This window comes from Agelaius tricolor, unplaced genomic scaffold, assembly GCF_023055355.1.
Source record: "Agelaius tricolor isolate 1412-34295 unplaced genomic scaffold, bAgeTri1.0.p SCAF_8, whole genome shotgun sequence".
NCBI lineage: Eukaryota > Metazoa > Chordata > Aves > Passeriformes > Icteridae > Agelaius > Agelaius tricolor.
This window is the reverse complement of record NW_027269268.1, coordinates 33147986-33175716: the sequence shown is the minus strand read 5'-3', so window position 1 is coordinate 33175716 and position 27731 is coordinate 33147986. Positions and strand designations below refer to the sequence as shown.

At 40.6% G+C, this 27731-nt stretch overlaps 1 protein-coding gene across 1 annotated transcript in view; it reads left to right on the top strand.

The window, feature by feature from the left end:
• The first annotated feature begins 6676 nt into the window (after positions 1-6676).
• Positions 6677-27731, top strand: part of FAT1 (FAT atypical cadherin 1) — a 100344-nt gene continuing 79289 nt past the window's right edge. Inside the window, 2 exon segments of the mRNA XM_071432259.1 lie at positions 6677-6807; positions 12781-16069. Of these exon segments, the coding sequence (XP_071288360.1) occupies positions 12802-16069 (3268 nt within the window). The 5' untranslated portion in view covers positions 6677-6807; positions 12781-12801.

Genomic DNA, 27731 nt, shown 5'->3' with positions numbered 1-27731 from the left:
AGATATACATACTGTATATTCTAAAGCTATAGATTTATAAGCTGTAAGCCTACAGCTAGTCTGTTGAAAAGGACTGATGACCAAAATAAGAGACATGATGACTTGGTCTCAGTAGAGACCTATGCCTTTCCTTTTTCTTAAAACCTGAAGAATATTGAAGATATTCAGAGTATTACATTCCACCATTAATCATCCTATGCTAAATTAAAGCCCTCCTACCAACCAAGGAACTTTAGGTAAATCCATTGCTTATGCAGAGTCCAAAATAATTTCAGATGTTTATGAGTACCAGTCACTTTGTTTCTTTACTTTTCTCCATAGTTCTTCACACCCTAATTTTGGATTTAGGAGCAAATTTTTTTTAGGACCAAAATATTTTAATTTTTTTTCCTCTGTTGCATTGCTCCAGGTTTACTTTACTAGTGCACATATGTGTTTTTAACACATATCCACAAATAGTACTAGCTTGTAGGTTTAATGATTGAGTAACCTCAGTAAACTCCTCTTCAGGTTCACAGGGCACACAATAGATTGTCAAGTAGCTGAGATTGCTTAGCATTTCATTATACCAAAGCTGATATATGACTATTATTTTGACATTGCTGCCTTGGAAGTCTTGAATAGCACTGTGAAAGAATACCTAATCAAACAGTCAGTGATATTTTACGCAGTAATAATTCTCTAGGGTAAAAGAAAGTCAATAAAAATAATTAAAATATGAAAAGTTAAATATCCTTGCACAAATTCTGTCAGATAAAGAGATGTATGCTAAGGTAATCCAAAAGATTTTCAGGGGTTTTTAAAAAGTTTGGTTTATGTAAGAAAATGTCAGCACTCTCTCAAATGTGTATTTCACAGAACTTGCCCCCTTTCCCCCCTGTAAATGGCAGATGGGGGAAGGGAAGGGAAATCAACACTTGTAGTTCAACTCAAGTTTTCAAAGAGTAGACAAGAACAGCCAGAAAGACAGAATTAGTTTTTATTGCCCAGGTCTGCATTTACTAGACAGGAAACAAACTAGAGTAGTAAAGGAGTACATACCATTGACTGCAGGCCAGGGAAAGGATAATTATGAAGTTTTGGGAAGTTGTTTTGTTTTGCTTTCCAAAGGCTACAACTAATTGAGGTCTGGTGAGTTCTTCCTAAGACCAGAAGAGGAAAAGGAGAACAACCAGAACAGAAGTGTTACCAAACAGCCTCCTCCTTGTATAAATGCAGTTCAGATAGAGTACAGGTTTTGTGCTGGCCTATTGTACTGTACAGAATTTAGTTCTTACTGTAAAACCAATCAGGTCAGTTCATATTTAACTGACAGAGAACTCACTGGAAACTGTGTCTGACCTCTTTCCTTAAAAGATGTTTTTGCCCCCTGTCACAGACAATCGATGTTTATGGCCCCTTTATTGCCCCTGAGTCACAGGCTGTTTTGTGTTCAAAAGTCCTTTTGTTTTTTTGAAGCTGCACTTTGTGTAGCAATTGCAAGTGGTTTACCCTCACAGAAACCAAGAGAGTTGTCCTTGCCTTGGCGATATCTGAGCCAGTGCAATTCCAAGTGCCAGTTTTGATCTTCAAAGGTTTATGCAGCTGAAGTCGCAACAACTTAAAATTATCTTCTCTTTAACAAAATGGGAGCTGAGAAATCAGTCCAAAGTACTTCAGATATCATTCCCCAAGTGCATACCTTGGGCTGGGAGCAGGAAAATTTCTCTGGAGGACACTTGAGTTTGGTGTTTACTTCCGATCTCACCCAGTTAACAATCAGCTCCTCTTGGTTAAATATACAGCAAACAAGAGTTTAAATCTGCTGGGTTTTGAGATACATTAGTGAGAAGAGTGTTAGGGCCATAATGCCTTAGAAGAAGATGGTAATGGCTATGATTATGATTATGTGGAAATGTAATTTCTGTTTCAGTGTTTGGGAAATTCCTAAGTTGAAGGATTCATATTTCTCTTGAAAGAAAACAGTCAAGTCCAGATAACTTTTTTTTTTTAATTGACAGCTGAGCTGAAACTTGTTTCATCTTAGGCAATTTGATAAGGACAGACAAATGTTAATACATGACAGGGAGAACCAAACATATTTTGCTACAATGGTTATAAGATTGGAAGATTTTCAGCAATGTGGATGGTGTCCTACACACCCAAGTGTGATTTCAAGTATTGTCTTTAGTACCTTTCCTATAGGTTAGCAAAATATAAGAGAATATATGAATTTTCTTTGGGATAACATATCACAAAATATCCTTTCTCATTATAGTGAAACTAAATGATAATTATAACAGGTTTATTGACACTATTTCCAAGAAAAAAAATTAAAGGGCAGAGAAAACACAAAATGAAAATGGAATATTCAGTAAGTATCAAAATGGCTTTGTCAATATTATTTAAGATGTTAGAAACCTGTTTTAGAAGGTAAACCAATCTATATTAAGCAGACTTATAAATACACTTGCCTGGACATCATGGCTCTATGACTTCATCTGAAGTGCTTAGCACCATTACCCACTATGGGACAAGGATGGCACATCCCTTTATTCTTCTTCTCAATTTCTTACTGTCAGCATAGCATGTCTAGTAGGAAATCCAAATCAGAAGCTTCTAATTTTTTGTTATCTTTACCAGATACTTTTCACAGATGTTTCTGTCCAACTTACAGGAGGTTGTTGCAATTCTACCACTTCTCCAGGCAATAAGAATTAAAGTTTAGACAAAAATGTAAGCAATCAGTGGTCCTGACCTTTTATTACTTAACTCAGCAATCAACCACAATACGGTAATGAATCTGAAAGGTAGGAAATTTCATACTCCAAAATTAGAAAATATTTGCAACTGCAGGGAGTAGAAGTGTGGTTTACATTTGTTTCTAGTCCTTAGCTATAATGGTCTAAAGTGTTTCCCTTTTAGTCCTTTTCTGGAATGCTATTTTCAATGCAGTTTATTTTATGCAACTCACTTTGAAGCAGTTTTCACAGAAGAAAAGGTCATTTGGCCCAGTGGCACTTGGATAAAGAATCAGTATAATTCCATTTAGGGTCTTTAGAAAGAAGATGAGATGCTAAATAAATCAGTCAGCTGGGTCTGTTGTGGAAATCTATAAGGACAGAGAATTTTGACATTAAACTTTCCAGAGGTTTGCTCAAAGTGAACATTCCTAGACTAAAATGGCATGTATGCACTATTTGGAAATGTACTTAATATTTATATACTGCAGTTTGTATCTGCTCTTCCTATCCTAGAATCCTGCATGATCATTTGGCTGATAGATTTTAGTGGTGTATTTTATAGGAAATAATGATCCAATGTCTTCAGAAGTCAATTTGACTTCTGGAAGAAAGCCATGACTTTAAGGTCCTTAGGGATAAATCGTTTAGAAAAAGAATATTTTACCTTGTGAGAATCTCAGAGTGCTTTACAAATTTACTGTTACACTATGTCTCTCAGACAAATAACTTTCCAAGCATTTTCTGTAGTTTTCCCAAAAGTTCATAAACCACACCATTCAGGACCTACTGAGGCTGCTCCTTTCAGCTGATCCCTGCCACTAGGCAGTGAAGCATCTCCTGAACTTTGTCGAAGAAGAGTAATTAGTTGGGGCTGACTTTGGATGAGGGAGAACCACATAATAAATACATCTTGCTGGCTTGTGATGCATTATTTTAGGGAAGGAGCTGCCATTCTGCACTTTTTTTTTTTTTTCTGTGCTTTGAGAAATACACCTCCCTTGAAGAAAAGAGAAAGGAAAAAGAAGAAGAAAAGGAGGGAAAGTAAAAAGAAGGGAAAAGAGAGGAGAGGAGAGGAGAGGAGAGGAGAGGAGAGGAGAGGAGAGGAGAGGAGAGGAGAGGAGAGGAGAGGAGAGGAGAGGAGAGGAGAGGAGAGGAGAGGAGAGGAGAGGAGCGGGAGAGGAGAGGAGAGGAGAGGAGAGGAGCGGGAGAGGACTGTTCTTGACTTAACGTGGCCGGGAGAGAGTGGGAAATTCCCGTGCTCGGCCCCCTCGGAGCCTCGCGGTTGAGCTGGCGGCTGTGCCCCGCCGAGAAGGAGCCGCCGGGCGCTGCTCGGGGCGCCCGCAGTGTGCGGCGGGGGCAGCTCCGTCCCGCCGAGTCGAGCGGCGTTGCGGCGGCGGAGCCAGCGGGGCCTCCAAGCGGCGGCGGCCGCGGAGAGTTGGGGCGGCGGGGTCGTACCGGGCACAGCGCGGCGCCTCACCTGCGGGAGGGAAGCAGGGAGGGAGGGAGAGAGAGAAGGAGGCAGGGCGGCCGCGGCGCCGGTGCGCGCCGGAGACCCCGCGCGGAGCCGCGCAGAGCTGCGCGCTGCTCCCTCTCGCCGCCGACTGCAGCGGCGAGGGCAGGGAGGGGGTGGTGCTGCCGTGAGCAGGGTCCGAGGGGGACGGACAGAGTGCGAAAGAAGACGGAGAGAGAGAGAGGGAGGGAAGGAGGGAGGGAGGGAGGCGGGGGAAGGAGAGAGGGAGGGAAGGAGTCGGCGATCCGGCGCAGCGTCTCCACTCTCACTCTCTCCGCTGCTGTAACTCCTCAACTCTGCCCGTTCTTTGCCTGGACATGTCTTAAGAAAGTTGGATCTCTCCCTCCCTCTCGCCTTTATTCTCCTTCTTTTTCTTTTTATATTTTTTCCTTTTTTCCTTCTTCTTCTCCCACTCCCCGTGTATTTTTCCTTCCCCCCTCGTTCAAGTTTCAAGCAGCGGATGGGTCGGAGCCGACATGCCGCGCTGTGGCGGCGGGGCCGGGCGCCGCGCTGGCTGCGCGCCGGGGCCGCGCTGAGCGCCAGGGCCACCACGGGGTTCACGCTCTAGAGGCGTGTGGGCACCGGAGCATTGCTCGTGCTTTCTCCAGAGGACAAAAAAGAAAGCGGGAGGAGGAAGCGTGCGGACATGAACTGAGCTGGAGCGGACTTTGTGAGAAGAGTGCCGAGTCCAGCTGGTCTGGTGAGTTCTTTGTTTAATGAGTTTATTATCAGCAGGGTGCTGAGAGGGATGATTCCCTTGAGAGTTCTAGTGCTCTAATTTGTTGCGTTACTGAAAACAGTAGGGTCTGCGATTCAACCCGTGGTTTTTTAACTGTGTAGAGTCGGTATGTTTATGTATATATCAGTACGTGTATATATACCCGCACATCGACTCTATGCAGAGCTACGTGTACCTTGGAGCAGAAGGTACCCAAGCTTTACCGCCCCCTTCACGGGGACAGCGAGGCTCAAGTTTCCCGACCCGGATCCCCGCAGCCGGAGCCGGGCTCGCCGCTCCGGGCTCGGTTGTGCTCCCTTCGGCGGAGCCGGGGCCGGAGCCGTGCCCGCCGCCCGTGCGCTGTGGCGCGGCGCCCCCTGCCCGGCCGCCGCGGAACTGCACCGCCGCCGCCGCTGCCGGGGGCAGCCGGGGCCGGGGGCTGCGGGGCCGGGGGCAGCGGGGCAGGCCCGGGGAGGGGGCGCGGGCGCTGCGGGGCGGAGCCGCCCGGCTGCGGGTTGGTGACCCTGAGAGCCAGCGCTTTCTGACGGGGTTGGTTCCTCCTGACCTGCAGCCCTGGGCGCGTGAGGCTGTGGTTGGAGAGGGGCTCCCTGCGCCGCTGGCTGTATTTATTTATGTGGCTAATAAAAGACGTGGCGGGGCTAATGCGTGGTAAATGCGCCCCCGCTGGCAGCTCCTACCTGCAACCCGGCTTCGTCGTGAGTCCGCTGGGACAGGATTCCCCAGACAAACATTTGATAGTTATTAAGTGTGATCACTTATTAATGAGCGGGGAATCCTTCAAGGACTGTTTCGGAGTATTAATCTTTAACGGAGGGCTGTCAGACTGCCAGATATCCCTTCAGCATGAATCCGGCAGGGCGCTTTTTCCCTTGAGAGTACGGATTGGTAGCCCATACAGTCTCCGCGGGCCGCAGGGTGGTCGCCGCTGCGCTCCCCCCGCTGTATACCCGGCTCCGCACTCCCTCTCACTGCTGCTGCTTTTCCCGGCGCCGGAGCAGGGCGCCGTTCCTTACAGCGGTGCCGGGGAACCGCGGGAGACGCCAGTGGCTTTTGGCCCCTGCTGAGACCTCCCTGCTCCGCCCGGCCGTTCAGCGGCGGCTCGCCCAGCCCAACCCAGCCGAGGTAGGGAGGCGTGAGCCCAAGCCCGCCGGCGCGGTCCGGGGGCGGCAGCCCGGCGGGCTGGGCAGGGCAGCGGTCGCCGAGGCGCTGCGGTCGCCGCTGGGCGCTCCTGGGTACCAGCGCTGCGGGCGGGCACCGCGGGACTTGTCCGGGCCACCCGCTATTCCTCGGACAGCGTTCGACCGCGCGCTCTCGCGGGCTCTGACGGTCTCCCTTGCCATCCCCGTAAGACACCCCCGGCAGCAGCTTTCCGAAGTTTCTGAGTAGCCTTTCTGGGGGAAAACTTCGCCGTACGCGAAGTCGCCCCCGTCCCTGGACCGGCACCCGATTCTCTGCCGCTCCCGTCGTGCAGGAGCGAACGCGGCGGAGGTGAGGCGTTCCCCCGACCTCGGGCCACCGGGAGGAACAGCTCGTGGTTGTGGTTCGCCCTTCCCCCGCTGCTCTGTTCCGCGGTTCGTCCTTCCACGGCGGGGCCGGGCAGGGGTGCGAGGGCTGCCGCCGCTCCAGCCGAGCGCCGCAGAAACGAGTTCCGGAGGGGCGGCCGTCCAGCGCGGCGGAGGAATCCGGCGGCGGGGGGCGCCGCGGCCCGCAGGGGGCGGGGAGGCACCGGCGAGGCGCGCTGGTGGCCGGGGAAGAAAGGGGGAGCGGCGCGGCGGGCACCGTGCGGGGCTGGCCCCGGCCCGCGCCCTCTCCCGCAGCCAGCGAGCCGCACAGAGGTGAGCGCTGGGCCGGCCGGAAAGTTGGGAGAAGTTTTGGCGGCGGGGGAGGGCGGCGGGCGGCGCGGACCCCTTGGGAAGTTGAGCTCCGAGGCGAGGCCGGGACGGGGGCGAGCGGCCGCCTCGTGCTGCGGCCCCGCTGGGACGGGCTGCGAGCGGCGCCGGCCCCTGCCCTGCCGCCCGCCCCGCCGCGCATCGCGGGCCCCGGCGCCCCGTTCCGTTCCCCCCGCGGCTGGCGGCCGCCGGCCGGGCTGTAGCTGGGGCCGCACTCCCCCGAGAGCCAGCAGGACTCCAGCGGGCAGGTTCCGCCTGAGCTGGCGGTGGTGCTTTTCCCTGAGGCAAGGTGTCTGAGTGCGTCTGATGGGCCATTGCAAACTTAATTCCCGGGTGAGCCGGCAGGGGCGGTTCGCGGCGGGTGAGAAGTACCTTAGGATGAATTTCTTCCTTTGTTCGCACTTCCACCCCGCGTCCCTCGTTGCGTTCCTCGCCGGATTGCTCCAAAAGGTAAAGGGCAGTGCCCGCCAGGACCCGGCGTTTGGCGGCGGCTCCCCGGAAGAGCCCGGCTGCACTCATCAGTCGGCTCCTGCTGCTTCTTTTATTCTTCTTTAGGGCAGTTGGACCAGAACAAAGTTATGTTTGAAAGATGCACTTTTTAATCTCTCTCGTCAGTAAGTGACGCCGTGTTTTACCGCTGTTAGCATCCCCCTGTTGAAAACTTTTTTTCGGAAAAGCATTAATAAGTTAAAGAATTGCTGCCTTCTAGCAGCAGGTTTTCCTGCGGTTTAAATACTCGCATACAAGTTGTTCCTAGGGAGTGGCGTAGGAGATACTACCTGTATTCTTTTACCACCTCTGCTGTCTCTATGTTAAAGAACGTTGTATAATAGATGTGTATTTCCTATTTGCTTTTCTAACCGTGTGGAAGTAATTCCACAGTATTCAGTGAGTAAATATCTTACTTGCACGCTGTAAACTATTTTAAAAGTTTTTGTTTTATTCACTATGAAATCCTAAAATCTCCTTTAGGAGAATGAAAGGTGTGCCTTAGTAATCATCCCAGAAGAATTATGGTCTGTTTTTTTAATTAAGCATGCTAAAGAACTTTGTATGGGTAAGTTAACTCTGCTATCAGTTCAAGTAAACAATTGTAAAATGGTTTTAAACTCTCGAAGATTTCCTTCTTTTTTTTTTTTTTTAATTTAAAACTAAATTCAAAATCAGTAGAACTATTTTTGTTATCACAAATTTTAGAGTGCCATGCTAAATTTCAATCAAACTGTTATTCACAGAGATTGGGGGTCTGCTTTTCCTTGAACAGCTGATGAGTTCATATTAGATACACCAGTAAGTAACTGCCTACAGATAAACAGTTGAGATTCTCCATGTGAATCTTAGTTTCATTCTGGTTTCAGAATCTTTGCCTGCTGCTGGAGTATAGCTGCTGCATTTTCCTTTTAACAGTTAATATCTTGAAAACCTAAATCAGAGTGTCTCATGAGATTAACTCATGATGTGGGGAATACAAACATAAAACTTACTGGACTTTAGTCACAAGTTAAAACTGTTATGTTAATCTCTGCGACAATGTACATTTTTTGAATAACTCACCAGATTTACTAAAGTAACACTACCATACACTCTCATCATGTGTTAATTTTCTGAATACCAAAACAGACACCTTCCCCCTCTGAAAAGCAAAAGACACTGTTAATTTGTTTGATTGGAAAGTTATGCGTGTTGAAACAGCTAAACCTGGTATTTCTTTTTTCCCATCAGACTACATGAATAATTCCTTTTAAACAATTGAAAGGGTAGGTGTAACCACAATTAGTGCAGCTTGCAGAGTCTCACGATCTCTCATGGACTGCTACACTAGAAATCCTGTCATGACTGTTTAGTTTCACAGTGCATTTCTGTCAGACAGCATCAGTTGGGTGTGCTGATCAAAACTGACCTTTATGGTAAATAAACATGGTTAATGTTTTGCTTAGTAGATAGGTTATTCTGGACTTAATTGGTAGAGCTTGCATGTTGGAAAAGAGCAATGAGACCAAGACTAACTTGGCTATATTGCCTGATTTAGGTAGTTTTTCTACCTGTGACTTCCATTGGTGGGGCAGTAAATATCTCAGTGTATGCTGCCTGTAGATACCTTACGTATCTATGTATGGTAAGTTGGCTCAATGTATCTATGGTAAGCAAGATAAGCCTGGTTTGGTCTTTTTTTTTGCTTGCTTGGCATCGAAATTTTTCTTTACTAAGTTTTGTATTTTATGCTTAAAACTTTCAAATCTCAAACTATAAACTTTGAAATCTAAATACTATAAACTTCGTGCTAGGAGAAACAGTCTTTCTTGTGACTGCTACTTTATCCAGTCATCTTAATTTGTAATTTATCAATTTGAGCTCTGCTTGCTCCAAAATTATGCTTAGACCTTTAATGTAAAGATAGTTCATATTTCTAAGTTGCATTAATACTTTTTTCCATGTACAAATTATGTTAATGTTTTAATACATTAATAGTTTTGATGATGTTCTAACTAATTAGTAAAACTGTCTTACATATCCCAGTGCTGAATTTGCATATAAATAAAAATGACGTGGATATGCATAGAAATAAAAACTATCTGAACAATAATTTCCAGATAGGAAATCACAGTTTGTTTGAAAGTAGCTTTTCAGAATAATATGGTGTGCACTTATGAGGTTAGGGCTGTGATGTTTTGTTAAGCAAACCGTTGCCTTGTGTATTGGACATGGATACAGAAAATCCTGAACTGGTTGTATTCCAAAGATAATAAAAATATGGGAGTTCAAAGTGTAGCCTTTGGCTAAAATGTTTCTGAAATTCAGTCATTTTGGCACACTGTAATGAGCCATCTGAGTTTATATCTGACACATTATCACTTTATCTTAATGCTTTCATACTTTCTCTTAGTAGTTAATAGTTTTTATAACTGGAGCTGCTTAATACTTTAGATATTTTCCAAGAATATACTATGTTGATTTTTGGATAATCTGAGTCAATGTTTTTTAGTTTCTAGTAACTGTGTAAATTGTGACAAGATGGAAATAGTGTTGTGTAAAAGAAATTGCTGGTGTGGTTAAGTGTTCACTTGAGAGATACTTTTACATTCTTGTTTGTAACTCAGCAAGTCATAGGGGTTAGTGCTGGGGAGTGGATTCTCTTACTGGTGGTTGTGTTATTGTTTGTAATGGGCTGCTTGTTGCTGGTTCTGAGCAGACTTGAAGGTGCTACAGAAGAGCAGCAAAAAGTGCTCAAGGTATTATTGCACAGAAAAATATTTGCAGTAATAGTAAAATCTACACATGTGTTCAACATTGAATACTAATGAGAGGTTTGGATATCTTAGTGCACCTTAGTGTGGTGCATGTCTGGTCTAATGTGCCTGAGATGTGAGAAGCAAAGGATAAGAGATACAAACAGATATAATGTTTTACAATATAAATCCACCACTTCAAATAGCCTGTTGCCAAACATAAGCATAGGCAGTGAGTGAGGTGCTACAGCATCAGAAGTGAAGCTGGGTTTTGGACTTCAGTATAAATTTTAAAAAAATAATAATAATAAAAAACCCTAGTGTAACTGAGGGAGAAAACAGGGAAGCATCTGATCAGATCAACATAAAATTTGATCATTTGGTAATAGATCATTGATAATAGATGTCTTCCAAAATTCCAGCAAGATGGAGGAAAAGCTGGGTTTGTTGATTGCTTAAAAATGATGTTTTAAGCAATCTTCTTAACATTGCCTTTTAGGCCAGTCTAGTGGCTTTTTTAAATTTCAGAGTTTTGGAGTTAGTGATATCAGTTATTTGTTGCAAAGATTTGGTTGTGTGTAAGAGTTTGTTTTGTTTGTTTGGGGTTTTTTTTTTGGCTTTAAGCAAATATTTGTTAACTTGGCAGTATACTGGGACATAAAGCCCTGGAGACCCAAGTGCCTCTGAAATCCCAGGACATATCATAGCCTGGGAAGGAAAGTAGATGGGGGAGGAATAATACTGTTTAGCCATTGAAATGGTGACTGTTCCAACCTCACTCATTTGCCCTCCCAACCTTTTCTTCATTCAGTGTTAAGACCTTGTAAGTATTGGTTCCAGCTAGTGACTAACTTCAAAGAGCTTTAGTGCTTTTTATTGTTTGCTTATTCGCTTTTTGTTTGCTATGTTTATAGTTTTAATTGTGCAACTTAATGCCTAGATTTGGAAGACAGACACACTTTTTTTTCCCTCCTTCCAAAAGGATATTCCTTTTCATTACTCCTCTACCATACTTCCTATAGTCTCTGTGAATTTGAGTCTTAAATTCCTGTCAAAATCATTGACTTAGGAATATTTGTGACTGAATTCCTTCTGAGGTTTTGAAGTGAACTGTTGACACAAGCAGATTAATTTGCTCTGATATTTGCTAATAGGTAGAGTCAGTCCATGGAATGTCAGCCAGTGTGATCTTTCACATATCTACCTGAGCAGGTAGGAAGTAGGGAAGAGAAAAATTACTGTAAGACAAAACATGAGTGGAGAAAGGAGACAACATATGATATTATTTTAGAGGAGGTGAACAGAAGTAGCGTGAAGATAGGCACTTAGAGATTGACGTCCAAAGAATAGGATGAAGGCAAACCAGGGCTAAAATGTGGGGAGAAAAAGGTCAGGAACAATAAAAGAATGACATAGTGAGTAATTAGTTTGATTTGTATAGCAGATTGGCCAGGGAAGAAAACTCAGAAGGAGAGGTAAGGGAAAAAATTAAGCATAAATAGAGAAAGGAGAAGTAAATGAATGTGTACTACTTAATCCAAGTAATCAAGAAAATGCTTTCTACTTGCTGGAAAGAAATTTTGCCCCCAGGTTCTTGTTGAAAGCTTAGGCTTTAATTTGTTGTACTGTGAGACTTGAAGGAGTGAAGACGGTTGCTGTAAACCAAGATGAAGAAGATGGTCCCAGATGTCTTGTTCCTGAGGTTTCTGCCTTTCTTCCTGCTGCAATCTTGCCTAGATTTAGGTAGCAAAAATGTTATGCTGACTTCAAAAGGCAAATCCAGTGAAGGTGTACCTTTATGACTGTCTTGCTGTTCCAGGCTCTTTCTCTGTCATTTCTAAAGTGTGTTGGAGAAGCCCAACTGAAATGTTCCTCCAGTAATTTTGATAGATTCTTGTTCTTATAGCTCTTGATTTGATACTCATTTGTTTCAGATATGTTCTGAGAGGGGAATAAAGGAATATGTCTTATTCTTTATGGGCTTTACACCTTAGTGGTGCTTGACTTTTTTTTTTTTTTTTTTTTTTAATGATAAGCACTACTCTTACAAGGGTAGTCAGCTGCAGGGAATACAATACAGAATTATTCTCTGTTCTGTTAATAATATTTATAATTCTTGTAACAGGTACACATTGGATACTGTAAAGAATTGATGGTGATATCAAGCCAACTCTTGCAGTTTACTTCCACACAGTTGGACATCAGTCATTTTAAAATCTAAGTTAAATGAGGGAGGGGAATTTTCTACTAGACATAATTGAAGTAATATATAATATATATCTCTACTTCATATAATATATAATATATGAAGTAGAGAACTGGAGTGAATGTTCACAACTCCAGATTAGTTCTGACCTACTTTTCTTGCTCATAGCAGACAGCATTGATATATTTCTTCTAGCATGTTGCTTCATGGGAATGTTCATTTGAACTTAGCTCTGTGTTCCTCTTGTGTTGTGTTAGTAATTCCTAGAATTTGGTGTAATGGATTCTTGGCATTTTGTAGGAGTTTTTCATTTATCTGTGTTTCTATTACTGCAAATAATTTTGACACTTTCTTCAAGAAAATGATGTAGTCTAAATGTGTAACCTACAGTTTTCTTTCAAGCATGAATTCTGAACTAAGCATCAATGTTTATTTGATAAACTTTTGAACAATCATAAGCCTTACTACATCTCTTTCTCGTTTCAGGGTTTCTTTGTAATTGCTGCCATGGGAAGATACTTGACTATGCTGTTGCTGCTGATGCTGCTGGTGCAGCATTTTGGAAACTGTGAAGGAAATCAAAGGCCACATCATGCTCCATCAATGCAATTTACAGAAATACAGTATAATGCCACTGTGTATGAGAATTCTGCAGCCAAGACTTACGTTGGGCATCCAGTGAAAATGGGCATTTACATTACAAATCCACTGTGGGACATAAGGTACAAAATTATTTCTGGTGACAGTGAGAACTTGTTCAAAGCTGAAGAGTATGTTCTTGGAAACTTTTGCTTTTTGAGAATACGGACCAAGGGAGGAAACACAGCTATCCTTAACAGAGAGGTGAAGGACCATTATATGCTGACTGTTAAAGCAGTTGAAAAAAATACAAATGCTGAAACGCGCACGAAGGTCAGGATACAGGTACTGGATACAAATGACTTGCGGCCTTTGTTTTCTCCAACATCTTACAGTGTTTCTTTGCCTGAAAACACAGCAATAAGGACCAGCATCGCAAGAGTCAGCGCGACAGATGCAGATATAGGAACAAATGGAGAGTTCTACTACAGCTTTAAAGAAAGAACAGATGTGTTTGCTATACATCCAACTAGTGGGGTGGTAGTTCTGACTGGTAGACTTGACTACTCGGACACGAAACGTTATGAGATGGAAATTCTTGCAGTGGACCGTGGGCTGAAGCTGTATGGTAGCAGCGGCATAAGCAGTATGGCAAAACTAACAGTTCACGTAGAGCAAGCAAATGAACATGCCCCTGTCATTACAGCTGTTCCATTGACTCCATCAGAATCAGACCCAGATCCAACATACGCAATTGTAACGGTAGAGGACAATGACCAGGGGTCGAACGGGGAAATAGCATCATTAAATATTGTTGCAGGAGATGCGCTTCAACAGTTCAAAACAGTGAGGTCTGTTCCAGGTGGCAAAGAATACAGAATAAAAGCCATTGGTCCCATTGACTGGGAGAGTCACCCTTTTGGATACAACCTTACCCTTCAAGCTAAAGACAAAGGGAATCCCCCACAATTTTCTTCTGTAAAAGTTGTTCATGTGACATCACCACAATTTAAGTCTGGTCCTGTCAGATTTGAAAAAGAGATATATAGAGCTGAAATAAGTGAATTTGCTCCTCCAAACACACCTGTGATAATGGTGAAAGCTGTGCCTAGTTACCCACATTTAAAATATGTATTTAAAAACACGCCAGGAAAAGTAAAATTCAATTTAAACACTCACACTGGTCTTATTACCACGTTAGAACCCATAAAAGCACAATATGCATCACATTTTGAACTTGAAGTTGTGACAAGTGACAGAAGAGCTTCTGCAAAAGTATTAATTAAGGTACTAGGCATGAATAGCAATCCTCCTGAATTTACTCAGACATCCTATAAGGCCTCCTTTGATGAAAATGTGCCAATAGGTACAAGTGTCATGAGAGTGAGTGCAAAAGACCCTGATGAAGGGGAAAATGGTTATGTGACCTATGGCATTGCCAACCTAAATCCTTTGCCATTTGTGATTAACCATTTCAGTGGGATTATTAGTACCTCAGAAGACTTGGATTATGAATTGATGCCAAGGGTTTACAATTTAAGGATTCGAGCCTCTGATTGGGGTATACCATATCGCCGAGAAGTTGAAGTTCCTGTTACTATTATTTTAAATAACTTGAATGACAATATACCTCTGTTTGAGAAAATAAATTGTGAGGGAATAATCCCCAGGGACCTTGGTGTTGGAGAACAAATAACAACCGTATCTGCTATCGATGCTGATGAGCTTCAGTTGGTGAGATACCAAATTGAATCTGGAAATGAACTGGATTTATTTAGCCTAAACCCAAATTCTGGAGTACTTTCTCTCAAACAGTCACTAATAGATGGCCCAGGTGCTAAAATGTCTTTTTACAGTTTGAAAATTACAGCTACAGATGGAGAGAACTTTGCAAAACCATTGTATATCAACATAACTGTAGCTAGTAGTCGCAAACCAGTCAACTTGCAGTGTGAAGAAACTGGTGTTGCCAAAATGCTCGCAGAGAAACTCTTACAAGCAAATAAGTTGCACAATCGTGGAGAAGTTGAGGATGCTTTCTTTGATACTCACTCTGTGAATCTGCATGCACCTCAGTTTAGAAGTACTCTTCCCAGTAGCATTGAGATAAAAGAAGACCAACCTGTGGGCTCTAGCATAATATCTGTGAATGCTGCTGATCTTGATACTGGCTTCAATGGAAAGCTAGTGTATGTTATTTCTGGAGGTAATGAGGACAGTAGTTTCATTGTTGATATGGAAAGAGGAGTGCTGAAAATTCTATCTCCCCTTGACCGAGAACTAAAAGATAAATATACCCTCAATATTACTGTCTATGATCTTGGAATACCACAGAAGTCCGCCTGGACCCTTTTAGATATAAAAATTTTGGATGCTAATGACAACCCACCAGAGTTCCTCCAAGACAGCTATTTTGTTGAAGTAAGTGAAAACAAAGAGCCCAACAGTGAAATAATTCAAGTTGGAGCTACTGATAAAGATTTGGGGGCTAATGGAGAAGTGAAATACTCTCTTCTTACAGATACAGACAAGTTTACTATTAATTCTGTGACAGGAGTTGTGAAAGTTGTAGGGGTCCTGGATCGGGAGGAACAGCACGTTTATTTGTTGAAAATTGAGGCTAGGGACCAACCTGCTGAAGAGCCTCAATTATTTTCAACAGTTATTCTGAAAGTGGCTGTAGAAGATGTAAATGACAATCCTCCCAAATTTATTCCTTCAAATTATCATGTGAAAATTCGAGAAGATCTTCCTGAGGGAACAATTATTACATGGCTAGAAGCCTACGATCCTGATTTGGGCCAGTCAAGTCAAGTACGGTACAGTCTTTTGGACAGTGGAGACGGCACCTTTGATGTTGATAAAATAAGTGGAGCAATACGTATTGTACAAAGACTGGATTATGAAAAGAAACAATTTTATAACTTGACCGTGCGGGCCAAGGACAAAGGAAAACCCATTTCGTTGTCCTCTACCTGTTACGTTGAGGTTGAGGTAGTTGATGTGAATGAAAACTTGCACCCCCCACGGTTCTCCATATTTGCAGATAAAGGCTTCATAAAGGAAGATGCTCCTGTTGGCTCCTCAGTAATGACAGTATCTGCTTATGATGAAGATGCAGGACGAGATGGGGAGATCAGATATTCCATCCAAGATGGATCGGGTTTAGGAGTTTTTCGAATAGACGAGGAAAAAGGTAAGGTGGCTTTCTGTTACTTCTATACACTAAACAAAATCAAATGCCAGGAAAGAGAGAAGAGAAGCAGCATTGTCTCAGTTGATGTAAGTGTTCTTGTTTGGACTAAAAGATGCCACCAACAATGTGTATAGTTCTGTCTGCTACTTAAGTGAAATTATTCTTATACATTTGATAAGTAATTTCTCTCTAATACTCCCACTTCTATCCAGCCTGCCTAAAGCCATGCTTAAGTCTTAAAATCTATACCACACAGAAAACCAAGAATACTCTTGATATAAAATGGAGGTCTGCCTTGTGTGAGTGCATACATTCTCTGTCTTGTGGACAATGGGACTGTCATACTTTTCAGTCTTAAATAACATTATCTTTTGCTCCTTTTACTGGAGCAGTGCATGGGCGTGATATTGCCATAGTGCTGGTTTAGTTAGTTACTTTCAGAGTTTACAGGTGCCCATCTAGAATTCAGTAAGCAGTGCCATCCTCATTGGAAGGCTTCTGCCAAAGAAAGCATTGATGCAACCTTAGAAAAACCTCATATGAATCAATCAGACTGAACTGTTGACTTATTGCATAAATAATGCATACATTGATGAGCAGTGTGAGAATTTTTCCTGTGTCATGTGAAGAAACATAATTTTATTTTCAGTAAAATTCTAGTGCTGACTTTTAACCTTTTGGTTGGATGTCTATGTAGCTATTAGTTTATGTCTTCGATAAAGAGAGAGCATTGATATTTTGCAGTTACCTAAGCATCTTGAAATAAATTGAGGAGGAATCTGGTGCAAGATTTGTCTACAGGTTACATATAGGTAAATGATGACATGTGTGATCGATGTCTTACAGAAAGAAAGCTTGTAAGTGAGAATAAAAGGTGGGAATTATGTCTGATTCATCCAGTAGTCATTCAGTGTGTTCTCTGTGCTTCCCACAATTGTGAATGTGGGTAATAGAGACTCATGAAGCCACTTTACTCTGTAGGGTTTGGGTGAACAAACTGTTGCTCACTATTTTTCTTCTCTAGAAAGTCTGTTATTAAATTATATGGTTTGTGGCTAAAGAACCAGCTCTACAGGTCGAAATGTAGCAATGCTTCTCTTAGCTTTGCTTTTAACAAAGCACATAGTTAAGGTAGGGAAACAGACTTTCCAAAAGTGGAGAATTGAATACTTTCTTTCCAAGACCTTGTAGTTTAGCTTTTGGCCATTTGGTATGTGCGCAGAATATTAATTTGTGTATCATTATGCATTTCTTTTTACATAAGTATATTAAAGTTCACTGTGTGTTATGGTATTTTAGAGGTGTTTCTAGTTGTCCTATAGAATGAGTCTTGAGTTTGGCAATGTATTATACATGTGACAGGTAGCAGTAAGTGAGAATGAACCTGTTTATGGGTACGTGGACAGGTGTGTGTGTTTTTGTGATGGTACTGCCATGGCACAATTAGTTGGCTGCATGTGTTGCCTCTCTACTTTTTTGGCACAAAGCTAGTTTACTTGACTAACGAATTGGTGTGAGTTTAAGTAAGTTGCTTTTTATCAGCTGGGTTTACAAAGTTGGCAGAGCTTGGGGCAATGCCAGCTTATATTCAATAATATTGTCCAGAACAGTGGCTCTGTATTTTCAAGGCATGGGAGAGGCATTGTCTGTATTCATATCTGGTATCCAGTGTTTGCAGTTCTTCAGGGATGAAAGTAGAGGGATTTGGTGGGAACGGGGTGGTGGTAGAGAGGGGTTGCTAGTTTTTGATATTACTGAACAAATTCCACTTATAACAGTGGTGTGGGGAAGAAAGTGTTTATTTTGGGATGCTTGATGTGTTTTTTCCATCAAATGGTGAGCTAAAGGAAAGAACATTAATTATGTACAAACCTGACAATGTAGCTTAAATTTTGGATTGACACTTTATTTTGGTTAAAAGCCATTAGAATTGTTCTTGAAGGCACTCTTTATACTGCAGTGTCTTAATATTTGTCATATTTTTCAAAATGGACTGGCCTTGATACAGGGAGCAGACTGATTATCAGCCAACAAAGTACATTGAAGAATTTGTGAAAGAGAAATTTTTCAAGCAACTTGCTAACTTTTTCAGCTTGCTGAAAGGTTCTTTTGACTTTACGCCTGAGCTACATGTCTCATCCTGCTGTCTTTGAAGAGCATCATACTACACTGTCAGTTCAAAGTTAGATAAATCAGATTTAAGAACTTATTTCAAGTCAACATTAAACTATTCAGTGGTTCAGAGGGGCTCTTTTATCCCTTGCTTATAAGAAATTAAGGACAACAATCATATTTGCAGGTAGACTAGATGATGATAGAAGCATTGAATAGCTAGTTCCATGTATTGATTTTTGTTGACTTTTAGGTTGTCTTTCCTATGTTAAGTTTGTTTTAATTTTACAGTTCAAAAGGTAGGAAATAGTATTGGCATTTGATATTTGTAGCTATAATTCTGGTATTTTCACAAGGGATTTTAATACATCTTTGCCATGATGTCTTGAGTTCTGTTTTCCAGGACTTACCTTTGTTCTCATTTATCGGTTTTCATAGGTTCTGTTTTCTGCAGTTGTGCCCAAGCCATTAGCAGTCAATGTCTTAACAGGGAGCACTATATGCCAATATTTCCAAACTCAGGAGCTGCTTTGATTACTTAGTTCCCTGACATCTCTGATGCTTTTCAAGTAGACATAGAAAAAAAGATATGTTAGGGGTGAATTTGGTAGTCAATCATATTTTAACTTTCTTAGTATTCTTAAGCTTGGAAAGGCAATAATGGTCAGAAAAAGAATTAGGTGATAAAAGTCTGGAAAAAGAATTAGATGATAAAAGTCTAGAAAATTGTAGTAGTTTCTGTAGCACCTATATCACTGTCTATTTTTTGTAATGTAAAAAATAGGGCACACACAGTTAACAGGTTTTAAAGTATTCTTCCTTTCCTAAGCTAAAAGGAAGTATTTTTCACATGAAGTGTAATAAAGTCATGAAACCCATTTCCTCAGGAAGTTATAGAGATTTATAAAGTATGACTAAAGAAAATAAATGATACTAATGAGATTACTTTGAGATTCAGCCTCATGTTATCTTCAGCTCATAAACTGTTAACTGGAAGCCAAGGGGGTAAGGGAGAGAGATCAGAGGTCATTGCTCAATGTATGATGCAGAAGTACAACAGTCCATTGTGCCTCATGTTGTACAGAAATAAAATTTAAATTGCATGGTAAATGAAGACTTTGAGATATTATATGAGAGGAAAAATGTTAAAATGAGATTTTTGTGCTTGAATTTATGTAACAAAGCCATTTGTTTATCCTTTAGGTACATGTTCAGGAGAACTTGGAATTTAAGATAGCTTTTTATTTGTGAGTGGAACTGAAGGCTGTAAATTGAGATGATCAGTTGGCTATATAAATTGCCTGCTAAAGCAGCAGTAAAATATTTTCTCATAGAATTTGACAAGGAGTTGAGCACATCGGTGTGTATTAATAACAGAAGGCATTGTGTTGATGCAGATCTCAGTGTGCCACAAGAAAAAACCATGCACCATCTAAATCCCATTAGCACAGAACAGTAAAAGTGAGATAAATCATGTCAATACCATGCTGCTACTTCGATTGAGGAAAACTTTAAAGAATTACAGAAGCAATTGCTGGAGCAGAACTAAAGCAGAAGCTCTGTGGGACCAAGGCAATACTGAAACTTCCTTGTCCCAGTTTTTATTCCAGTGTGCAAGGAGGGAAAAAGAAGAATGTCTTCCTGTTTACTTTTTGTTTTCAAATACAAGAATGGAGCCTTTCCATTGAGTATTTGCACTCCTCTAAGGTTAACTGAAAGACGGAAGCTCTAGTTTGTAAAAACAGTGTTGGGAAGAGCTCATAGTACTTCTTCCAGTTGTTTAGGCAGGTGAACAGTGTCACTCACTGGGCTGCATGGGACATTATCATGGGAGCACCAGCATGTGCTGAGCAAGTGTCCACACTGATTTTCAGCTGTAAAAATGAGACTGAGAAAAACTTGTAGCAGTTATCTGGCCTTCTCCAAAAATTTTTCCAAGCAGATTCCTCTTTTACTTGGGGTATCAGGACTTCTAGCTTATTACTGAGCGCTGTTCTTACCGTGTTTCAAAGTTGTTTTTTATGGTTTTACTTTTCTTTCTAGTGCTCAAAATTTAGATAGCTAAGGCAGCCAGCAGACTCTGGATGTGTAGATGCCATGGGTCATTTAGCCTAAGAAAGGTCTCATTGAAATGCTTAGGGAAGATGGGAGCCCATCCTGGAAACTGATGCTCAGAAGTGAAGGAAGGTTTGAGTAATGAATTCCATGGTGTCTGTTATAACTAACCAGTTGAGTGGTTGCATTTACAATCCTTGTACATGCAGATGCTGGGTGTTGCATGTAGGCCCTGCACATTAAGATTTCAAGCCACAGTGAATTTTATAAACTGATTATCAGAAACTTAGCAAGTAGTTCAACTTGCAAGGCTACCAGCAGGTGTTTTCTAAAATTCTGCAATTGAGGATATTTCACAGTACGTACCCTAGTTCCAGAATGGTGTGAAGGATGATGTGACAGTCTGAACCTCATACCTTATTACTTGTGTTTACAGTGTGTAGTTGTTACCAGGATCCTTACTGCTCTTTCATTAACCTGATTTTGAGTTATTAGGCCATAAGTGTTTCAGAATAACAGTAGTTCTGCTTTAACAATATGGACAAAGTTTAAGGTGATTAAACTAATTTGCTGACTCAAAAAGATGCATGACTGTGGTTTTTTAAAGCAAAGATCTGTCTAGCCTGAGATACTGTCTCCAGTAGCACAGAGATGATACTTTCTTCTAATACTTTCCCAGTCTCTAGTTATTTTGTATTTGCGGAGTTTTCAAGTCACATGGTTTGTAACATTCACATGCTTATCTTTCTTGTTAAGTCTTCCCTTGGAACCATATAACTTTCAAGTGTAACCTTGCTACTGTGATAAGGAAAAATGAATTGTTTTGGTAAAGAATATTAAAGGAACAAGTGAAAAAAATTAGCAGGGGCATATGGAAGAAAATTAATTTTATTGCGCTATCTCTGTATGCATAAAATAGTGTCAATAAAGCTTAATGGCTATAGGATGCTATTTTTAATATTGCCAGAACTATTTCCAGCTGGGAAGGCATTCATTAAGAAGAATGAATAGTATTTTAACTGTGTAAAGCAAAGTACTGAATTATATTCACAAAAGGAACAGAGCATGGCTAACATGTAATACGTATGTTAACATTGCTTTGTAGTGTTCATGTAAATCCATTAACTTAAATACAGGATATCATTAACATTTGTACATAAGGGATAGCTTCAGGCTCCATTTCTTCCATGGTCTTTGGCTTTTGAGCTTTTCAAAGACTGGCTTTAGCAAAGTTTAAATGCTGTGATCACCAGTGGAGCAGAACACATAAGCACCCAGTGGATAGCTGTTAAACCAGCACCATTTTCTGGAACAGGAACCAACTGGCCTGCAGCTACACCAACAACTCTTGTACCTTAGGAAGGGTGACTGTACCCAGATCATCTCTTGGGAATCCTAATCCTCAGTTCACTCCTAACTGTGCCCCCTGCTCTTTGAAAAATGGTACAAACCAAAAGCAATTTAGCAGTACACAAGTTCAAATGCTTGGGAATGTTTTCTGTCTGTTTCTTGTAAAGATACAGTCATAAAATACTTAGAGATGGGGAGACATTTTTAATCAAAATTGAGATTAGTTTGATTTGGTTTTAAGTTAATTGTAGTTAAGGAACCTTATAAATACAGGACTTTCTTCACATTCTCTTGTTGAATGCTTCATCTTGAAGTTGCTCCTTCTGTATACTTTGTTACCCTTATTGAATAAACATCAGGATGTGCAAAAACTTAGTTTCAGTTTGAAATTTAAAAAAGTAAAAAAAAAGACATCAAGAAGTTCTTAATAATTTCCATTCTACTATACAAATTCCATGTTATATGTTGACTTAGTGTTTATTCTGAATCTTTGAAGATCTGTCAGATTGTAGTCACTGAAAACTATGAACAGAAAAATATGTTGAGCAAATCTTATTGTAAGAAAGCAATGAAACATTAAATTAAAAATTGTAATTGATCAGATGGTGTTGATACTAGGAAAAGAATATTCTAGGTGGGTTTAATATGACTGACTAATTCTTAGAGTATCTTCACATCATAGACTAAGTTTGTTTACAAACATTGTGACAATGGCATTTCTGCTTGCGTTCTGCCCACTGATGCAGTCTCACTGGCACATGGGTTTTGCAGTTAAAATTCCTTGTGTGAATATTTTGACCAGTTAAAATGAGAAGTAACTAAGAAGAAGACCCTCATAGAATGGGGTCTTCAGATAGCATTTTTTTCCTGCAAAGCACAGTAGTTCTTCCCAGTAGAAAAGAGAGAAGGATTAACGGGGTCTCTATTTCTGCAAAATGCTAAGTGGCTGCAGCTTTTTGCACCATAAAGTTTTACCCTAGCTAGCTCAGGTACAGTCATGAGTAAAGCTCAGAGCACAGACTACTCTTCCAGGTATCTAATTAGCTTTTCAGGCACATTTTTTTCATCCTACACTGCATTCTGTACAGCTGCATTACATTGTACTGAAGTTAATGATTTGCCCATGTAGCTGTAGCAGTTAAATTTCTCCAGTAGCTGAGGCATACATGTCCTAGAGTAAGAATTTAGATTATTCTGATGCAGTTTGAAGGAAACCCACAAAACCAACCCAAACTAAAAAAAATCCCAAGAAACCAAACCCCAAACCTAAAACAACAACAAAAAATAGCCTGAACAACCCTCAGCATGCAAAACAACCAAAACAAAAAAAAAAAACCAAACCAAAATGATTACTAGGTTCTATAAACTCCAAGTTAGAGTTAAATTCTTAAGCTTATAAATGTTAATTTGGAAGGTTAATCGTTTAAATGAGGGGTTGCATCAGCACTTCAGTTTGCAATTAAGAGAAGACCTGATTCTAATGTATGCTGGAGATTTGAGTGACATTCTAGTCAGCAGATGGGAGTTTTTTTCATTATCAAAGGACTTACACAGATTATTTTTGGATTCTGGAGTTGGTGGTTAGTTGTCACACTGACATCTGGAACAGAATTTCAGGTCAACACCTGGAATTTGAACACAAACTGTTAAACTTATTTCTTTGGAAAACAGTACAAGGGCAAGGATCTATTTGTTTGAATACTGTGTAATTAAACCTCTTAAAAAAGTTTGAGAAATGTGTTTTTGTGTGTATCTCTGTAAAAGTGAATGTGGAGTTGGGGGTTTTTTTTGTGTTTTGAGAAAGTTTGGGAACATACCTGTTCAAGAAGTCTTAGTTTATCTGTGCTAAATAATGAAAAATGCTTCTGTTCTGGAAGCATTAAGTAGTGTAGATGTAGAGATGCAGAAATAGTAATTTCCTTAGCCTGCTCTGTGAGGATAGTTTTGTAAAAATAACACTACTTAAAAAAAGGGGGCAGGGCAAGTAAGGATTACTTTGGTAGTTAAGTGCTCTGGAAAGATATTTTTATGCTGATACATGTTAAGGATTTTTTTCTGGTGGTATATTTTATTCTCTGTCTGGGCATTCTCTCCCTTTGGTGTTGAATTGAGAAAGATGAGCAGCATGAAAACATCTTCACTGACTCTAGACCAGGTCTGCACATTTCAACTCTCCTGCTGACACTTTTGTGAATCCTTGCAGGAGAGTCCTTATCAAGCTTCTCCAGAGCCACCAGAAAAAAAGGGTTTGTTGTGACTATAAATAATGAGGCCACTTATGGTACTGTGCCCACCCAAACACTATGACCTGTTTTTTAAAGCATTTATCCAATGTTTTTATGACCTCTGTTTCCTATCATAATTTTCAGTGGTAGTCAAGCATGCTATATATGGAACAGAGGTTAAATTCTAGCTTAGTCTGCAAAATGGGAGAGACAACCATATCTGTGTGGGACACTTAAATTGAGGAGGCATACCTGTGGTTGTTAATTACAGATACTAAAAACTTGGGTAGACTATTTCTAAAATGGGGTATTATTTTCTGCTTTCTAATTAAGGATAATCCAGTGGGTTTGTGTTGTGTTCAGTATGATGTTGAAAAGAGAGTGAAGCTGATGCAGAAGATGGTCTGTTTCATTTTGGTTTTATGGATTTTTCTTCAGTGGCATTAAGGCAAACTTGTGCCATTATGCAAGAAAAAATCAGCTATGTTTTAAAAAAGTAACTGTGCCTAAAGTGAGTAGTATTTTGAGTTTAAAAAACATTTGCTTAAAATTTCATGCAACTAAAATATATTTTCCGCCAATTTGTTATGGTTTTAAAAATGAGTCCTTTGGCACATAGATTCTCTTTCATGAGACAGTACAAACATCAGCTTACTAATAATGATTTTTGAACTTCTAGATCTCTTCTAGTATTAGGAGAAATCTAAGAACTTTTCCTTTAAGAGTATAAACTGAATTTAATACAATTTGTGTCTGATTAAAGAAATAAAAGACTGAGGGATGCACTATCTGTTAGACTGAGGACAAGGCCTGAATTTGCTGCTATCCATAGAAAGCAATACAGAAAGTATTTTACTAGAAGATGATAAATTCAGGTGTCAGATAGCCATGGTACCAGCAATCAAGCAAAGTATCTCACATTCAAAAGTTAGTTTAAGTGCATGTTAATACTCCAGTTCAGAAGAGGTTGCATGGTTAACCTGTCAGGGACCATCTGCAGTTTGCAGCTTTCCACTACTGTATTGAGGGTGTGATTATGTTCATTCTAAAGTCTAGAACTAATGGTGCCACAAGGTTAAACTGTGATATGATGCTGTTGCATTTGTGTTTCTTTTTAGGTACATAAAACTAAGCCTGGCATTTGGAACTAATGTTAAGTTTCAGTTTGGCAGGGGTTGAGGAGGCCTGGGTTTGGACCGAGGTCCTGAGCAGCCTGGAGCTAGGGAATTACTTTTCTTTCTTAGGCTTGAAGAAAACCATGTAATTTGCATTTGTGATGGTGGCAACTCCCAAAGTGCTATTAGGTTGTTAATGCAGCTTTTAGAATGTGTCTTTGGAAAAAGCTGAATTAGTTTTAGACAAACATATTCTTCTTATGTTCTCTGTTGGCAGGGGCATCTTCCAAAGTAGTTTGAGTTTTCTTAGGTATCCTACTGAGTAAAACATCACCTTAGCTGCCAAATAGGGATCCCATACAAAAGCTGAGGCTCCCCTCCTCTGCTGCAGGCATGCTGAAAGTAAGGGATTGTTCCTTTCTGAAAGGTGTTGATTTGGTTACAGCTTGGTTTGATGAAAACAGAGCTGCCTGGGGGCTGTGTCTCTGTAGGAGATGAACTGAGGCTGAGCCACATGTGGTCCCAAAGATTTACCTTATAAACAGCAATCAGTTCAGGCAGCAGAATAGATACTAAGGGCCTATTAACTTACTTGGGTCTCTCTTTGACTTGAAAAGTACTTGTGAGCAGAGGAATAATAAAAGGGAAGAGTTGCCAAAAGCTATGGAAGGTGCATCTTGCTATATCACTCTTGGGACATCTGTTAAATTGAGCATTTATTTCCTACTAAGCATCTGCTGAGCTTTTGAAGTACATATTAAGGTCAAAGGAGGGGAGCTTGAAATGATTGCATAATGTTTATTCTTTTCTTTGAAGATTTTAGACTTTAATCATACAGCATTTGGACATATTTAACAAAGGACAAACCTACATGAGCATTTGGCAAACTTCCAGAATTTATTACATGCAGTAGTTGCAGCTTTAGAACTTGGATTTAAAAATACTTTGGGCTTTGCTGAAGCTAGGTTTTGCAGGTCCATTTTTTAACCTATCATTCTTACTGCATCTGTGACTTTATTACACTGGACATCTGAATGTGACCAAAAATGAATTTTCAATTCATCACTCTCCATGAGGCTCAAGAAAAGAAAATCTCTAGCATTCCAGTGCCATCAGAGAGGGATTTTTGGAAAAAGTGAAGTATCCAAAGAATCTAGAAGCAGGAGTGCAACAAATTGTTTCCATGTTCAGAAATGAGGTTTCCCCAAGCTCCTTGTGTTCTATCCATGATTCTAATTGCTGCTTCTTTTTAATTTAAAATTATTTGTGAACAAGGATTGTCAATATCTTCATAGTTCTTATAAGTAGTTGCATGGTTTGGATTGGCATTAGGGTTACAGAGCAAACTGCTGGGTTAGTGGGTATAAATTGACTTGACCTACTAGTAGTGGTGGTCATTAATAGAACTCGTTGGCTCTGAGTTCTGTCTTTGCAAACTTGTCAGTGTGCTATTGCTGATAGCAGAACTGAATGTCTGCTGTATGTTGGGAAAGTTACACATAGAAAATACAGTACTTGCATTGCTTTGTTGACTATTCTTCCACCTAGAATAATCCTTTCTGACATGAATCATTTCCAAAATCTTCATGTATCTTAAATCAGTCATTTTGGGTGTTTATAATAAAGACAGTCTTATTTTGCTGATGCAAAAAGCCTGATACCACCTCTACACACCAGAAAGTGAAAATTACTGAGTTTTGGTTTTGAAGTTGCTGATCATAGAGTGCTTGTTCGTATTTTTTGTAGGATTTAAGGCTTAAAAGGTTATTATATTACAAATTTCAAAAGACAAGAAGCATAATTATGGAATAGCCTTCTAATTTTAGTGTTACTGGTAATGTACATGAGCATTACAGAATTGATACAATCATATGAGTGAAAAAATGAAGATTCCAGTAACGTAATATGCTGTAAGTGAGTAAGAGTGAACAAATAATATCCTAAAAATGAATACAGACTTCCTGTATGTGTTGCCTGTAGTTCTGGTTGTATTTATGATAGAGAAGGAGTTTGGTAGTTCTGCTTGAAAGACTTTCAGTGCCAAGAAGTTTATGATGGAGTTAGGGATTATGGAATTATGAATGTGATTTTAATGTTGGTATGTTGTCCCCTCCATTTCTCTAAACCTGTGAGAGTGACATGTATAGCTCTTTCACAGGGAATACATCTCCATTCTGCAGGGGGTTTGTATTAACTTTTTTTTAATTCTCCTCCCCCCTTTGCCTGTAGATTTGCCATGACAGGGTATATCCTGTCTCTATGAAAATTAGAGATTGCTGTGTAATGATAAGGGTTTAATCTGCAACGAATCAGACATGTGGAAAGTTCTGTCTGTGGAATTTTCTGTTTGATCTGAGAGGAATGCCCTTGCTGTGCCCTTCCTGTAATGAAAGCAAGGTAGAGTGAATCAAAGTGATTCTAGATAAGATTGGAATGTGTGCATTGGTTATGCCTCTATTATATTTGGTGTTGCAATTCTGGCCATATATATTATGTTATTATTCGAGATATTAGCAGCATAGTTCATTTTCAAAGATATCTCTTTCTGTTTTAGCTAAAAGTGCTGTATTTTTATTGATGAAATTTGAGTTAATTACTTAGGTTTGAACACAGAAATTCTTGCTTACAACAACTAATACTGTCAGCAAGATATTGAATGAGCTATGATAATACAGCATCTTTTTCTTACCGTAAATAATTTTACAGTATTCACTTAATCCTCTGTTTCCAAGATTTTGTTGGTGTGCCATTGTGAGAAATAGCTAACAGTTTCTCTCCATCATTATTTCAAAACCAGTTAATGAT